General features: G+C 42.0%; 2 protein-coding genes and 1 long non-coding RNA gene across 28 annotated transcripts in view; 1 reads left to right on the forward strand and 2 right to left on the reverse strand.

Annotated features, from left to right (window-relative positions):
- The window catches only part of LOC127534761 (endothelial zinc finger protein induced by tumor necrosis factor alpha-like), a 38,850-nt gene that overhangs the window by 17,296 nt on the left and 4,458 nt on the right, over nt 1–17,096 (reverse strand). Inside the window, exon 2 of the mRNA XM_051950792.1 lies at nt 13,038–15,144. Within this exon, the coding sequence (XP_051806752.1) occupies nt 13,327–15,129 (1,803 nt within the window). The 5' untranslated portion in view covers nt 15,130–15,144 and the 3' untranslated portion in view covers nt 13,038–13,326. The remainder of the gene's footprint in view (nt 1–13,037; nt 15,145–17,096) is intronic.
- LOC110946052 (zinc finger protein OZF-like) overlaps nt 1–17,096 on the reverse strand; it is a 37,702-nt gene that overhangs the window by 17,296 nt on the left and 3,310 nt on the right. For 2 of the 4 annotated variants that reach the window (XM_051950796.1, XM_051950795.1), the window contains exons 1-2: nt 6,805–7,107; nt 1,363–1,679 (exon numbers count right to left, since the gene is read on the reverse strand). The exons of 1 other annotated variant lie outside the window; for it this stretch is intronic. In XM_051950796.1, the coding sequence (XP_051806756.1) occupies nt 1,363–1,679; nt 6,805–6,976 (489 nt within the window). In that variant the 5' untranslated portion in view covers nt 6,977–7,107. Of the gene's footprint in view, nt 1–1,362; nt 1,680–6,804; nt 7,108–17,096 lie in introns of those variants that run through there. One more of the 4 variants, XM_051950798.1, reaches the window with a different exon arrangement.
- Nucleotides 1–17,096, forward strand: part of LOC127534770 (uncharacterized) — a 124,343-nt gene that overhangs the window by 16,828 nt on the left and 90,419 nt on the right. Inside the window, exon 1 of one of the 23 annotated variants that reach the window (XR_007943203.1) lies at nt 13,156–13,293. The exons of the other annotated variants lie outside the window; for them this stretch is intronic. This is a non-coding gene — a long non-coding RNA (uncharacterized LOC127534770). Of the gene's footprint in view, nt 1–13,155; nt 13,294–17,096 lie in introns of those variants that run through there. 23 annotated transcript variants of the gene reach the window in all.

The raw sequence follows: 17,096 nt of genomic DNA on the forward strand, positions 1-17,096 counted from the left end.
ACGTTTTGTTACAACTTTATTTCACGTCCAGATCTCCTCTGCTGCAGTGACACACTCTGTTGTGTCCTACTGTCACAATGTCTCAGTATCTCGTTGCCTCCTTTTACTTGAAAGACAGCAGAGCTCAAGCTGAGGGGATTCCAGCAGTATGTTCACACCTGAACAGCCATGTTCTCTCAGTAGGATGTGAAAATGTTCTTCACAATATCTCACAATATCTCTTCACAATATCTCCAATCACTGCTCTGCTGATGAAGGATGTCATGATAGCAGAAATGTAGCAGTCTGTACCAATGCCATATCCATCCAGACATTCAGTTTGGTTCTTCTTCCTGCTCCACCACCACCACAGTCCAGACTCCATCTGGTCTAATCATCAAGGATTGCTTACATACTTCCTCACAATTGTTGTTGAAACACAGACTAAAGATGCTTTAAATCTAAAACATCTACTTTTAACCTCTACCAATTCTTACATGTTGATTGAACCTTAGTTCTGACATTATGTTTTCCACAGATGTTACGGGATCACGACTTCTCAGCTGTGTGGATTCTCATGTGGACTTTTAATAGATAACTACGTTTGAAGCTTTTTCCACAGGTTCCACAAGAATATGGCTTTCCCATTTTGTGAACTGCCATGTGCTTATGATGTGCTGATGAATCGGAAAAACTTTTTCCACAAGTGTTACAAACATACGGCTTCTCACCTGTGTGACATCTCATGTGGACAGTCAAATTGGTCCGATGACTAAAGCTTTTTCCACAGGTTTCGCAAGAATATGGCCTCTCACCTGTGTGAGATCTTATGTGGTCAGTAAAATGGTCCTGTCGACTAAAGCTTTTTCCACAGGTTTCGCAAGAATATGGCTTCTCACCTGTGTGAGATCTTATGTGGGCAGTCAAATTGTCCCGTCGACTAAAGCTTTTTCCACAGGTTTCACAAGAATATGGCTTCTCACCTGTGTGACGTCTCATGTGTTCAGTCAAATGGGGCCGTTGACTGAAGCTTTTTCCACAGGTTTCACAAGAATATGGCTTCTCACCTGTGTGGGTTCTGTGATGTTTGATTAAACTTGATTTATGGCTAAAAGCTTTTCCACAGACATCACATGGTAGAGATTCTGTTGCCTTGTCATTATCACACTGTCTCTCTGACGTTGGAGCATTGTCTACATCATTACTGTGACTGTTGTTACTCTGATCTCTTGGTTTCTGCTCGATACATCTAGTTGATCCTGAGTCTACATCCTCGCATCCTTCCTGATCTGGGCTCTCAGCTACACAAGAGATGTGAAACAGGAGCTGATCACGGTTTGGTTTTGGTTCACTGTGGTCACTTTCCTCATCAGCAAGAGTCACCTCAAAGGTATCAGTCTCCTGTTTCAATCCAATTAACTCTTCCTCCTGACTGGAGCAGAGTTCATCCTGTTCCACTTTAATTTGTGGTAACCCTGGGTTTAATTGGTCCAGACTGGTGCACAATTCTTCCTCTTCCATTTTAATTTGAGAAATCTCTGGGTTTGATTGGTCCTGACTGGTGCAGAGTTTCTCCTGCTGGTCTTTAATCCGTAGAGTCTCTGGGTCCTCATGGTCCACCATGGAGTTTCTCTCCTGGTCATGGGGCTGATGGTCAACAACAGTCTTCTCATTCTCACAGACATAAGACTGTGGGAGCTCTGGAGGGACAAAGACACAAAAGATAATGGTTACTACTGTGATGATGGGAGAACACACATCTGTCACTTTGTCCAGGACTGGCTGTCTCCAACAAAATCAGCTCAGCAGTCGAATGTTTGAAGGAAAAAGAATTGTATGGTTTATAAGTGAAGTCTTGGAGCCATGAAACAGTCAGAATGATACAAGCATCTCCAAATGACTGAACATTTCTATGAACATGTTCCACAGTGGATACAGGATCACAGAGATTCTAATGGTAAACACTAGGGGTGTAACGAAATTTCGTGCCACGAAATTTCGCGAAATAAAAAAATGGCGAAATAAAATTCAAAGGCGCACGAAATAATAGCACGAAATAATGGAAATAAAAAACGTGAAAGGGCGCCGCGCACCACTGAGACTGATGATTTTTGACCCTCCTCGTGTACCGTAGCAAAACACTCGCTTCAAAATGGAGAAAGACAAAGTTGACGAATTAGCTGACGCTCCTTCATCAAATAAATCCGTTGTGTGGACATATTTTGGCTTCCCATGTAAACGACGAGAGGATGGTGAAAAGATTGCGAATAGAACAAGAACCGTGTGCAAGATATGCCGCTACAGTTCGCCGTATACTGCAGGGAGTACAACTACCATGATGTACCACCTACAACGCTACCACAAAGAGAAGCTACTGGAAGCTACAACAAAAAAACAACTCACAAAAGGCCAAACTACTCTACAGAAAACATTCGCTGCACCACTGCTAGCTGCTAGTAAGCGAGCAATAGACATAACACAGAGTATAGGCTTTATCATAGCCAACGATATGCAACCCTTTTATGTTGTCGATGACGCTGGATTTCGACAGTTGGTCCACACACTGGAGCCGAAGTATCACATCCCATCACGGACACACTTCAGTAAAACAGTGGTTCCAGCAATGTATGAGAGATAAAGTAAAAGAGGCTCTGCAAAAAGGTGAGACAGTAGCAATAACAACAGACGGGTGGACCTCACGTGCTACCCAGAGCTACCTAACAATCACAGCTCACACCATTGATGCTGACTGGCAAATGAAGTGCTTCGTGCTGCAAACACGTGATGTTTGAATCACACACAGGCCAAAACATTGCTGCTATACTGAGAGAGGCAGTTAATGAATGGAAGGTAGAATGAGCTGATCAGCCCACTGTTGTTGTCACAGACAACACGAGGAATATGGACATTGCTGTAAGAGAGGCAGGGCTGGGACAGCACATTAAACGTCTAGCTCACACTTTGAATCTGGGCACACAAGCTGGACTGGGTGTCCCAAGAGTCAGCCGTCTGCTGGGACGAGTGAGAAGAGTTGCAGCATTTTTTCACAGAAGCACCACTGCTGCTGCAGTGTTTGTCTCAAAACAAAAACTGCTTGAACTGCCACCTCATAAACTTGTGATGGATGTTTGCACTCGGTGGAAAAGTTCAGTAGAAATGTTTGACCGTTACCTGGAGCAGCATGCAGCTGTGACTGCAGCTCTAATCTGCCCAGAACTACGACGCAACACACGGGACAGTGACGTTGACACAATGGATGGCAGTGACATCACTGATGCAGAGGATATTGTCAAGCTACTCAGTCCTCTCAAAACAGCCACTAAAGTACTGAGTGATGAGAAAAACCCGACAGTGTCACTGATATTACCCCTGACCCACATGATAAAACAGAGCATGGCCCCTAATGCAGAAGACTCAACGACAGTGGCTGCAATGAAGAAGGCAATCCTGCAAAAGCTTCAAGACATGTACACTGGAGATGTTTCTGAGTATCTTCTGAAGAGTGCTGCCCTCAACCCCAGATTGAAAGGTCTGCCACATGTTCCTGAGGACCAGCGTGATGCTGTTTTTGAACGGCTGAGGGAGAGAGCACTGCAGCTACAGCAGAATCGGGTATGTTACACATTACACAATTCTACATTTTCATTTAGCAGGATATTATAACACCAATAATAATTTATCAGACACACATGTAGCTTTTTGTAATAATTTTAAAATTATGTACTAGTGCTAAGCCAGGAATTAAGAAATGTCTTCATATTTTGTTGTCCTAATGTCCTGCATTTTCTTCGTCTGTTGTATGCAGAGACCAGCCTCTGATGTGGAGGAAGACAGGAGCACAGCAGGAGCAGCCAGTGCCACCAGTGACAGCCCCCCACATGGAGCACAAGATGAGACACACACATGCAGAGCTGAGCTGGACCAGCCTCCCACGAAGAGGACAGCCCTTGAGGACCTTTTTGGAGACACTGACTGAGTTTATATGAGGTCCTTCAGGGTGGAAGGAGCACGTCTGAGAACCTTTTATGATTCTGTGGTGGCATCAGCCATCCTGTATAGGGCGGTCTGCTGGAGCAGCAGCATTACAGCTGCAGACAGGAGGAGACTAAACAAACTGGTAAAGAAAGCTCACTCTGTCCTTCTTGATACTGTGGAGGTGGTGGGAGACAGGAGGATGATGATGACAAAGCTGTTGTCTATCATGGAGGACACCTCCCACCCCCTGCAGGAAACAGTAACATCACTGGACAGTAGGGGTGCCGCGGTTCTCGGTTTTTAAACGAACCGTTTGGTACAACATACACGGATCAATACGCTTATAAACCGCGGTCTTTCGTTGCACAATAAATTAATTTCTTATAGCTGGCCACTGACTTGCAGAACAGATCTGCAGTCACTGTGTGTGCCTGCCTGCAGAAGCAAGCACTCTGCTAGAGAAATCCCCATCCCACGAGTAGCTGTCCAATCACTGGCTCTCCCACATCCCCCTCCCGCCTGTGTGCGAAATCTGAGCCGCAGAGGAGCGGGAGGCAGAGCCCACAGACAGAACAAAAATCACCATCAGAAAGCCATGGCGAGTGGAGGAGTGGAGGAGAACGAGAGGGAAAAGTTTGTCGAGGCACTAGCCTCGTTCAAGTCTGCAGTTTGGGAACACTTTGGCTTCCCTGTTGACTATGGTGATGGGGGAGAGAAAAAAGTGGACCGAACGAAAACAATTTGTAAGCGCTGCTTAACACGTGTAGCATACGCACATGGAGCACACATTTACAGCGTCACCACCCAGATGTAGCCCTCGTTTGGAGGCGGCCATCCGCGCAGGTAACATCGGGCAAAAAACAAAAGACAATCGCAGAATCTATGCAGCAGCCCTATAGCTTTGGTTCTGAGAAACATAAGAAAATAACCCTTGCAATTGGAAAGCTCATCACTAAAGATATAAGATAAGATAGACTTTATTGATCTCACAAAGGAGAAATTTACTGTTACAGGGCTCTTAGGAACAAAAAAGAGCCCTGTAACAGTAAATTTGTAAATGCAGCCTCTTTCAGTAGTGGAAGACATAGGCTTTCGTCACGTAGTGAAGACACTTGACCCACGTTACATTGTCCCTGGTCGTACTCATTTCACAGACAGAGTAATCCCTGCCATGTATGAAAGGGTGCGCACAGAGCTTGCAGACGATTTGGCTAATGCCCCAAGCCTCGCGCTGACCACCGACAGCTGGATGTCCCGTGCGACAGATAGTTATCTCACTGTTTCAGTTCACTATTTGTCAGAGTGGGAAATGAAAAGCGCAGTGCTGCAGACGCGTGCAACGCACGAAAGTCACACAAGTGCCAACTTGGCAAACGAGATGAGAAGTGTAGCGACGGAGTGGAAGTTGAAGCGACCGCTTTTAAGCATCCCAGTCGCCACTGATAACGCATCAAATATAGTGAACGCTATCAATGAAGTGGATGAGCTCGGGCCACAGATAGGCTGCTTCGCTCACACCGTTAACCTGGCAGCCAAGAAGTCCATTGACAACAGCAGTGTCTAGTGCATGCCGCTCTCGCCTTTCTGAAGAGAATGTTGACACGCTTCTCTTCTTGCAGAAGAACCTCAAAATAGAAGAATAAAAAAGCAAACCATCTTGATGTATAAGCTATATGCTATTGAAGTTGAAGTACTCTTTGTTTAATGTTTATTTGGTCAATTTGTTGCTGCTGCAAGCCATTTTTATTTATTTAACTGTTTCCCACTGAGTGGTGGTGAACTTGAGTTTCAGAACCACTGATATGGCTATTGCCAAAACTGTGCATCTTGTTTTTGCTATTTGATATTTACACTATAATATTTTATACTTGGAAATAGTAGGTTAAGTTGAGGCACTTTAATTTTGAATTTGTGTATTTTTCTTCCATGTAGTTAAATTCAAAACTTCAAAAAAGGAAAATAATTTTTTTTGAAAAGTCTTTTTTTTGTGTGTGTGTTCTTATATGCAAAAATACATACCGAAACTGAACCGAAACCATGAGCCCAAACTGAGGTACGAACCGATCCGTGGGAAAAGTGTACCGTGGCACCCCTACTGGACAGCTCCTTCAGTGACAGACTGCTTCACCCACTGTGTTTGAAGGAGAGATACCGCAGCTCCTTCCTTCCTGCTGTAGTCAGACTGTACAATCAAGCTCCCAGTAGTTCAGCTCATTCACTAATTGTGCAATAAAAATGAATAGGACACTGTGCAATTTCACAGAAATTTTCCTGTAAACATTTATATTTCCTCTAGAAGGAGAAGTTGATTGTCTATGCACTGTGTGCTGCTGTTTTTCTTTCTTTGCACATTTTTTTTTTGTATTGGCTGCTGGAACACTGAAAAATTTCATGCTGTGGAATCAATAAAGGCTGAATCTCCATCCACCCATCTATCACATGACTTCTATACTCTCTAACTCTGTATGTGCACTTTCATTACATTATGAATGATATCTATACACGGAATTATGTCTCTGGACTGAAATGATGGAATGACTGAGTCCTCTGTTAGAGTTTTATTATTAAACTGTTTGATAACACAATGCAGTTGCTGTCAGTGTGGAGTAGTTCAGATAAACACTTCCAGCACCTCTGAACAGGAAACTTTGGTTCTTGCTTCCAGGATCAATCAACACAACGATCACAATTTTAAAACTCCACACAGCATCAACTAACAGACACCATATTATGAGCCCATTCTCTCTTCCTCACAATGCGTCTCAGTTCACCGTTAACTATTCACCTGCACACTTCATGATGTTCTACATGATATAAGTGGAATTCTTCACCATCAAAACGCATACACACCTATGGGTTGTAAGGGGATCTGTGGCTTCCAGATGACATCCAGCAGTCTGCGCTGACGATCGATCTCCTCCTGGTACTGGACGATGGTTTTTTCAAACTCTGAGAATATTTCTCCAGCAGCAGCAGTTAGTCTGTCGATGATCAACTCTCTCAGATACTCAACTGAAGCCATCGTTACTTTAACGCTCTGATATTTCTCATCCACACTACAATACAGCCGTTTTATAGCTCAGTCCACACAGCAGTGAAGCTGACTCTGCTCATGCTTCTTTGTTTGCATCCGCCGGGTGTCACACTGTGAAGTTCCGGCAGAAACAATGAGTTACTTTCTTCTTCGTCATTGAATTAGGCGGACTCGACGCATCATTGGCGTATTGCTGCCACCTACTGGATGTTACTCATAGTTCTTAGAGAATCCTCGATATTTTCTTATGCAGTCCTGTGGTCATGAGAAAGTTCAGAAGTTTCAAAGATTAAAAACAGACCTATTCTTACCTCCTTGGTTGCTCTTTGTGCCAAGCTATCTGCTTCCTCATTGCCCTCCACACCCATATGTGCTGGAACCCAAATAAAACCCTCACACCCTGCTCTGTGAATTTGAAACAGTGCTTGAAATATTGCTAATAGAAAATTGGGTCTGGATTTGGAGTTTGCTTCTTTATTGATGTCGACACGGCTGATGAATCGCTACATAAGACTGACTTGACCAGTTTGTCGTCCATCACCCATCAAAGGTCCAAAATGATCCCTGATATCTCTGCAGTGAATGCTGTCATCTGGAATTCTAAAGCCTTTTCTGATCTTGAAAATTGGAAAGAATAAACCAACAGTGACTTCATCCTCATCAGCGTTGTTAGATCCATCTGAGTAAATTTGTATATGAGAACCCCATTCTTCTTCAGTATGGGCCTTGACGATGTTATTCATGAATTCTGACTCCTTCTGAATTTTGATTCCATTTATATATTTAATGTGATCACAATACTTTGTACTGTTTATACCGTATTATATTGTAGACTCCCAAACTGTTCATGAAGCACTTTTACGGCTTCTTTTGCACTTACAGTTACATGCTCAACTGCATTTGTCTTTATACTTGGACTCTGTGTAATGATAATAAAGTTGGTGTAGGAACCAAATTGAGCTTCATGTTGATTTCATACATTCCCTTTTGTTATCAATATGTGGATGTGAATAGAAGAGAGAGTGCATGTGTGTTGATGGGAGAATGAATGGCTGTACGTGTGTTTACCCCCTTAGAGGATCACAGAGAGTTTAACTCTACCTGGCTGAGGAAGTTAAAAATGGAGTCCAAGGAGGAAGGTTTAAGAACCAGCTGCCACAGCATCTGGTGTAGCTGAGGAAGGCAAACAGTTTATTGACCATGTGGCTGAATCAAGGAACTCGGACTTCTCAAAAACTTTGGAGTGTAAATCTTTTTATTCTATTTCAACTTATCTGTAATTCATCAACGTGATGAAGGTCAGCTTCATTGCCTGTATGGAGTTCACATTCTGGGACAAAGATACAAGAACACACAATGACTGTCTGATGGATTTAATGAGTGTGGTGTTGGGGCTGCCATGTGCAGTTTGGTGGCGTCTCCTCACACCATTGGGTGTAGGCCCTGGGGAGGCCTACAGGATCGAAAATAACAGTTTTAGTGCCATGATTAAGTGATTGGACTGAATTTATACCTGAATGACAGTAGAATTGGGAAAGTGGCATTGTTTTCAGAATGTAAGAATTGAAAAGTTTGACATGGCTCACCTCTTTTTTATCCCTGCAGGCGTTCCAGTTAAAAGAGTCCCCATGCATTGGAACATCCTTTTAAAGGTTCCAGGAAGAAACAGTCGTAGAAATAGTTAAGAATTAGTCACTTCAGGTGATAAAATCAATATGTTTCTTGATGAGGATGTCAGTTTTTGGCTTTGGGAAAAAGATGCTTAGTTTTAATGTTCATTACAGTTCAAATTAAATATATATTTTTTTGACTTTCTTGTGTTTGATTTTTTTCGGTTAACCCTTATGTTGGTAGGCCTGAGGGGCTGATTAGGGGGATGCCTATCAAAGGCTGGCAGTTGAGTGGGAGAGAGGAAAGGAGCGCCACAATACACCAGTTAACTGCCTTTGCTTTGTGTTCTTTTAGTGTGAATGTTGGTGAATAAACACCAGGTTGGTCTGCATCTCATCTTGCCTCAAGCCTCCTGTTTTATCCAACCGCAAAAGGATTATTCAAGCAATCAACAATAAATGCAATAAATGGTCATTGAGATGACTGGATCCACTTCTACTCCTCACCTTCATCTGCAAGTGTCAAAACTAAATCCAACTCAGCCATCAGTAGTAGCCAAGCAGCAGACTAAAAGGGGTTTGCTGAAGTTGTTACTGCAGTTGGACTGAAATTAGTCTCATGGAGGATCCTCGGGTTTATATTAATAATAAGTCACTTTACAAAAAACAAATACAGCAGAACAGATAGAAACCATACAAAATGATTAAAAAGAACATATATAGAGATAAAAAACCATACATAAGGAAAGAGGCAGTTAGAACGAATAAATAATCTTGAACTGGTGGGTTTTGAGTTTAGATTTGAAAAGAGGCAGAGAGTCAATGTTTCAAATGTCCCTTGGGAGTGAGTTCAGAGTTTGCCGAGATGATTGATGTAGCAGAGATGAAAATATACAAACCGGGTGATGTTATTGATGTGTGATTGGAAAGAAAGTGAGGAATCGAGGATGACACCCAGACTCTTCACCTGAGGGGAGGGAGAAACTGAGGCACTGACAATAGTGAGGGAGAAACTGTCAGTTTTGGAAAGTGTAGATTTTGTTCCAATGAGAAAAATCTCTGTTTTGTCACTGTTTAGTTTTAGGAGGTTTGAAGTGAACCAGCATTTTATGTCAGACAAGCAGTTGGTGAGGGAGGAAGGAGGGAGTGTAGAGTTAGATTTATTGAATAAGGAGAGCTTGGTGTCATCTACGTATCAATGAAAATTAATGTTATATTTACAGAAGAGGAGAAGGGGAAGGAGGTAGATGATGAAAAGAAGGGGCCCCAGGACAGAGTACTGGGGCACACCTGAGGAGACGGAGGAGGGCTGGGAACAGAAGGACTTGAGTTGGATGGACTGCGTGTGGCCTGAGAGACATGAGTGTAATCAACTCAGTGGGGTTTCAGTGATGCCTCTGCTGGACAGTCTATTGAGGGGGATGGAGTGAGAGATTATGTCAAAGGCCGCACTCAGATCAAGGAGAATGAGAATGGTGAGTAACCCACAATCAGCTGCTCAGAGGAGATCTTTAGTGATTTTTATGAGGGCAATTTCTATACTGTGGCAGGGGTGGAAACCAGACTGAAATAGTTCATACAGGCTATTATGAGTTAGATGGGAATGGAGCTGAGAAGCAAGTTGGGTTTTGTGTGTATAATACTGTCGCCTCTTAGCCTGAATCATTAAGTTAGTAACTTTAGCATATTTTAGGGACAACATATTATACGGCCTTTAACCCTTACAGGGCCATGTTTCTGGAGAAGGACATATACTAAAACATATACTAAAACCACCTAATCCATAAAAATATCGATCAAGTCTTGCGAGGTCGCATTGTCGTAGATCTTCACCATATTGAATTTCGGCAGGTACGCGGCCCCGATAAGAGCTTCGTAATTGCGGCTTCGTTATAACGGCTCATACGGCTTTATCGTTTGAAATAAGCAAATTTGGGGCCAATGTGTATGTCTTACCAAAACATATGGGTGTGTGCATATTTTATGTTAATTAGCAATCATAAACAAGTCACACGTGGTGAGCCAAGAATGTTCGGTTTCGGCTGTGTGTACGAGTAAGCGCGAACCAAGTATACTCGATCCCGGCTTTTTAAGGGTTAACTTAGTATTTGAATTAGACAGGCATTTTAAAATAACTAATAATACTGTGAAATCATTATTATTTAAACTGAAGGTAAATTCTTAGCATACTCAACTGGAAAATAATTTTACTGATTTGCTGTTGTTTGAACCTTAGTGCTGTCTTCAGGTCAAAATTGACCAGGCCATTATGTTTAATTGCATAGAAAGGCCCTTAAATGACCTTTTTCAACTTGAACTTTGATAACTTTTCCTCAAGTGACCCCAACATTAGAAAAAGTGAAACATTGTTTTTGTTTATATTTTCATCAAAGCTGTACACCACCAGGGTACAAAGACTGTCTTCGGGTCATTTTTTACCTGGCAGTTTAAAATCAGTCACATAAGACTAAAACACACATCCACATCACACACACTTCTACAACCACAACGACACACACGTATGTGCGCACAAACACACACAAAATAACAAAACTTAGATGATGCGTGCGACTGACTGATCTCAGATAAAGTAAGGACAGGTGTATCATTACCTATCCATGACCCCACACAACCCAAGTTCACAGACAAAACATGCAACACACACACACACGCACACACAGAGAAACTGAGAGTGTGCTACTGATTGAGCTCACAAAAACTAAAACTTTCTTGTGCAGGTGCCACATCAACCATCCACAACAAATCTCACGTTTTACCAATTTCAAACAAATGAAACATTTCTGAAAGCATCGTTTACTAACGGGGAATGTGTTCAGAGGTTAGAAATACTGCTGCACGTGTGACAAATACAGTTGCATTCTGTCCTCCATGTGTTAATTAGAGCTTAATATGGTCGGAATATTTTGCTTGAATCTGTTATTTTTTCTATTCTTATGATTGATGCAGGTTATGCATCTTTTGGGTGGGAGCAATGATTCAAAAAATGAGAGAGTACTAGTGTCTGGTAGTTGAGTTTTGTAGTTTTATATTCCATTGTACAGTATACAGTACACTGTTGTTTCCCTTCAAAAATGCATTTCAAGTTCATTTCTGCACATTTCTGCTACTTTATTAGGCTATAGAAGTATTATCTCTTACAAAACAAGAAATGTTTATACCTATGCAGCAATAATAGTGATAACAAACCTCTGCTTCAGGAAACAGCATGAATGATGGTATAAAAATGAATGGTTTCCACTCATTAAATAGTCTTTCTACCCTCTGAGGAAGCAAAAACAGAGGCATTCACAAAGTGTTTGATGCATGACAGGTTGTTTCTTCATGTAAAATAGATTTTTGGTTAAAACCTTCCTTTTTGACAAGGCTTATATTTAGGGCTGACTGGGTGACCCTGAGGGGGTCAGCTGCTGTCTTCATTGGCACATCTGGCTTCCTCTTCGACGTCCCTTAGTTCTGCCCCTCGTTCTGCTGCTAGAGGACTAGGCTGCTGGGGGACCTCTCTGGATGCACTGAGCCCTTCTCTATTTACCTTCAGATTTAATATATATGCAGTTATTGCATTACACTAACTCTGTTTTTCCCCGTGTCCTTTCTCCGAGTGTCCCTGGTCCAGAGCTGGATGCTTCAGATCTGTGGTTGCTGTCCCACCAACTGGTCTAGTCTCCATCATGTCCACTGTGGGATGCTGCTGCTGACCTTCCTCCAGCCCACTGCTTCCAGCTGCTCATTTCCACCAGTCTACTCTGCATCACCCTCACTATACTTGATATGCTCTTCTACATATTTTGGAGTTTCCTACCAGCTATATATATATTACATTTATTGCCAGAGTTGTAAATCATGAGAGTAAACTATAAACCAGTTTCAATGTTAGCTTCTACTTTGTATTGTCTGTCTTATCATGCATGTATCAAATTGTGTTTTATGTTCCCTGTTCCCCTCTCCCTCTCTACCCCTCTCCACACCTCTACCTCTTCTGTAACCTCTCAGGTTTTTTTTCCTGTTAAAAGGGTGTTTTTGCCACTGTTGTCTTTGGGCTGCTCTGGGGGTTCATATGGGTTCTGTAAAGCATCTTGAGACAATTTCACTGTAATTGGTGCTATATAAATAAAATAGAAATTAAATTGGTTATGTCTTTGAAATCTGACTCAGAGATATTCTTGCCGATCTTCAATGTTACATTCATTACTAAACAACTTGTAAATGTTCATCTGCTTGAAAACATTCAAAACCTTTCATGAAGCAGTCATGGAGCTGTAGATGTTTCATTACAACTTTATTTCATGTCCAGATCTCCTCTGCTGCAGTGACACACTCTGTTGTGTCCTACTGTCACAATGTCTCTGTATCTCGTTGCCTCCTTTTACTTGAAAGACGGCAGAGTTCAAGCTGAGTGGATTCCAGCAGTATGTTCACACCTGAACAGCCATGTTCTCTCAGCAGGATGTGAAAATGTTCCAAACAGCTTCACAATATCTCCAATCACTGCTCTGCTGATGAAGGATGTCGTGATAGCAGAAATGTAGCAGTCTGTACCAATACCGTATCCATCCAGACATTCAGTTTGGTTCTTCTTCCTGCTCCACCACCACCACAGTCCAGACTCCATCTGGTCTAATCATCAAGGATTGCTTACATACTTCCTCACAATTGTTGTTGAAGCACAGACTAAAGGTGCTTTAAATCTAAAACATCTACTTTTAACCTCTACCAGTGGATTCTCATGTGTTTTTTTAATCGATGATTATATCTGAAACTTTTGCTGCAGGTTTTACAAGAGTACGGCTTCTCATCTGTGTGACATCTCATGTGGGCAGTCAAATAGGACCGTTGACTGAAGCTTGTTCCACAGGTTCCACAAGAATATGGCTTTTCACCTGTGTGATGTCTTATGTGGTCAGTCAAAACGGACCGATGACTGAAGCTTTTTCCACAGGTTCCACAAGAATATGGCTTCTCACCTGTGTGACATCTCATGTGGACAGTCAAATTGGAACGTTGACTAAAGCTTCTTCCACAGGTTCCACAAGAAAATGGCTTTCCCATTTTGTGAACTACTATGTGCCTATTATGTGCTGATGAATCAGAAAAACTTTTTCCACAAGTGTTACAAACATACGGCTTCTCACCCGAGTGACGTCTCATGTGGGCAGTCAAATTGGAACGTTTACTAAAGCTTTCTTCACAGGTTCCACAAGAATATGGCTTCTCACCTGTGTGACATCTCATGTGGGCAGTCAAACTGGAACGTTGACTAAAGCTTTTTCCACAGGTTCCACAAGAATATGGCTTTCCCATTTTGTGAACTGCCACGTGCCTATTATGTGCTGATGAATCAGAAAAACTTTTTCCACAAGTGTTACAAACATACGGCTTCTCACCTGTGTGACATCTCATGTGGGTAGTCAAATAGGACTGTTGAATGAAGCTTTTTCCACAGGTTCCACAAGAATATGGCTTCTCACCTGTGTGACTTCTCATGTGGGCAGTCAAATTGAAACGTCGACTAAAGCTTTTTCCACAGGTTTCACAAGAATATGGCTTCTCACCTGTGTGATGTCTCATGTGGGCAGTCAAATTGGAACGTTGACTAAAGCTTTGTCCACAGGTTCCACAAGAATATGGCTTCTCACCTGTGTGATGTCTCATGTGGGCAGTCAAATTGGAACGTTGACTAAAGCTTTGTCCACAGGTTCCACAAGAATATGGCTTCTCACCTGTATGGGTTCTGTGATGTTTGATTAATTTTGATTTATACCTAAAAGCTTTTCCACAGACATCACATGGTAGAGATTTTCTTGCCTTGTCATTATCACACTGTCTCTCTGACATTGGAGCATTGTCTACATCATTACTGTGACTGCTGTTACTCTGATCAATACATCTAGTTGATCCTGAGTCTACATCCTTGCATCCTTCCTGATCTGGGCTCTCAGCTACACAAGAGATGTGAAACAGGAGCTGATCACTGTTTGGTTTTGGTTCACTGTGGTCACTTTCCTCATCAGCAGGAGTCACCTCAAAGGTATCAGTCTCCTGTTTCAATCCAATTAACTCTTCCTCCTGACTGGAGCAGAGTTCATCCTGTTCCACTTTAATTTGTGGTAACCCTGGGTTTAATTGGTCCAGACTGGTGCACAATTCTTCCTGTTCCATTTTAATTTGAGAAATCTCTGGGTTTGTTTGGTCCTGACTGGTGCAGAGTTCATCCTGTTCCACTTTAATTTGTGGTAACCCTGGGTTTAATTGGTCCAGACTGGTGCACAATTCTTCCTGTTCCATTTTAATTTGAGAAACCTCTGGGTTTAATTGGTCCAGACTGGTGCACAATTCTTCCTGTTCCATTTTAATTTGAGAAATCTCTGGGTTTGATTGGTCCTGACTGGTGCAGAGTTCCTCCTGCTGGTCTTTAATCCGTAGAGGCTCTGGGTCCTCATGGTCCACCATGGAGTTTTGTCTCCTGGTCATGGGGCTGATGGTCAACAACAGTCTTCTCATTCTCACAGACATAAGACTGTGGGAGCTCTGGAGGGACAAAGACACAAAAGATAATGGTTACTACTGTGATGATGAGAGAACACATCTGTCACTTTGTCCAGGACTGGCTGTCTCCAACAAAATCAGCTCAAGAGTCGAATGTTTGAAGGAGAAAGAATATGATGGTTTATAACTGAAGTCTTGGAGCCATGACACAGCAGCAGCAACGATACAAGCATCTCCAAATGACTGAACATTTCTATGAACACTTTGTTCCACAGTGGATACAGGATCACAAAGATTCTAATGGTAAACACCACTGGGTACTTGTCTACACACAACATAGACAGGTTTGATGTGGATCCATTAAAATCTGTCTGAAAAAAGCTGCTGTCCTCTTCAGCCTTCAAACCTGTCAGGACATCTGGATTTTAATGTTATTCTTATTTTACTGCTGGTCACTGTACTGTAGATTTGACTCATCAGTGAAAACCCAACATGTTAAAAGTGGAATGCAGTTGAACACATTACTCCTATACTCTCTAACTCTGTACGTGCGCTTTCTTTAGATCATGAATGATCTCTATACATGGAATTATGTCTCTGGACTGAAATGACGGAATGACTGAGTCCTCTGTCAGAGTTTTAGTATTAAACTGTTTGATAACACAATGCTGTTGCTGTCAGTGTGGAGGAGTTCAGATAAACACTTCCAGCAACTCTGAACAGGAAACTTTGGTTCTTGCTTCCAGGGTCAATCAACACAACGATCACGTTTTTAGAACTCCACAAATATCAACTAACAGACACCATTAGGGCTGCACAATATATCAAAAAAGTATCGTTTTTGCAATAATGGTAAGTGCGATATCCATATCGCAAAGTTGCGCGACAATTTTATGATTATTTAGATGTATAAATCATGCTTTTTGCATGCATAGATGTTTATTTGTGACCAATTGAGCACGACCTTAAACCCACCTCCCCCCACCCCGAATAGCACTTTTGCTACCAGCGCCACAACACAACATGGCAGGACATGAGAAAGACGACTGTAACAAAAACTTGTGCCTAAAAAACAGCGCACCTCCAAAATTTGGGAGTACTATGTCTTTAGGAGACAGGACGAGTCACAGACGCAAGCACTTTGCAAGTCATGCCGAAAACTTGTGGCTACGTTGTGAGGAAACACTACAAATCTGCACAGCCACCTCGAACACAACCACAAGGAACTGCATGCTGTTTTCTTACAATCTAAAACACCACGAGCTACTCCACGAAGGCAGACAAACGAAAGGCAAGCACATAGACAACAATTGGTGAGAGTTTTTCTTCTGTTACACCATATGAAAAAACTTCCAAGTGCCACCAAGATTTAACTGCGGCCATTACATGTTATATCGTGAAATGCACAGTCTCCGTTAATGTCGTGTGCAAAGAAGGTTTTTTGGATATGCTGAAAGAATTCAACCGCAGATACCAAGTGCCATCACAGAACTATTTACCAAGTCGCCATTCCACAGATGTACGAGGCATGCTTGGGGTAGGGCTGCACGATTTTGGAAAAAAACCTAATTGCGATTTTTCTGACCAAAATTGCGATTGCGGTTCGATTTGCGATTTTTTTGATTTTATACTACATAAAAACAATACACAAATAATCTGCAGTTTCCAAAATACTTGTGTTTACATGGCAGCAGCGCCCTCTTCTGGAGAACAGAATTTTTTTATGGAGGCTCAAGAGCTGTTGTTTGACAAACTGTCAGTTTATTTAAAAGAAAAAAAATAATCTTAAACAATATTCATTAAACTTGAACATCAAAAATAAGTAACAGCATCTCTTATTCTGTTGTGTAAACAAAAAAAAGATTAATTGCACACATTTTGTAAAAGTAGAAAAAGCTGCCTTGCATTTAACATGAACAATTATAAACTGGCTAAAGTGCAGTGTATTTGCCATTTTCTCTTGGCAGCAAAATATATAAAATAGCAAAGGCATA

Source organism: Acanthochromis polyacanthus, chromosome 7 (genome assembly GCF_021347895.1).
Source record: "Acanthochromis polyacanthus isolate Apoly-LR-REF ecotype Palm Island chromosome 7, KAUST_Apoly_ChrSc, whole genome shotgun sequence".
In the NCBI taxonomy this organism is placed as follows: domain Eukaryota; kingdom Metazoa; phylum Chordata; class Actinopteri; family Pomacentridae; genus Acanthochromis; species Acanthochromis polyacanthus.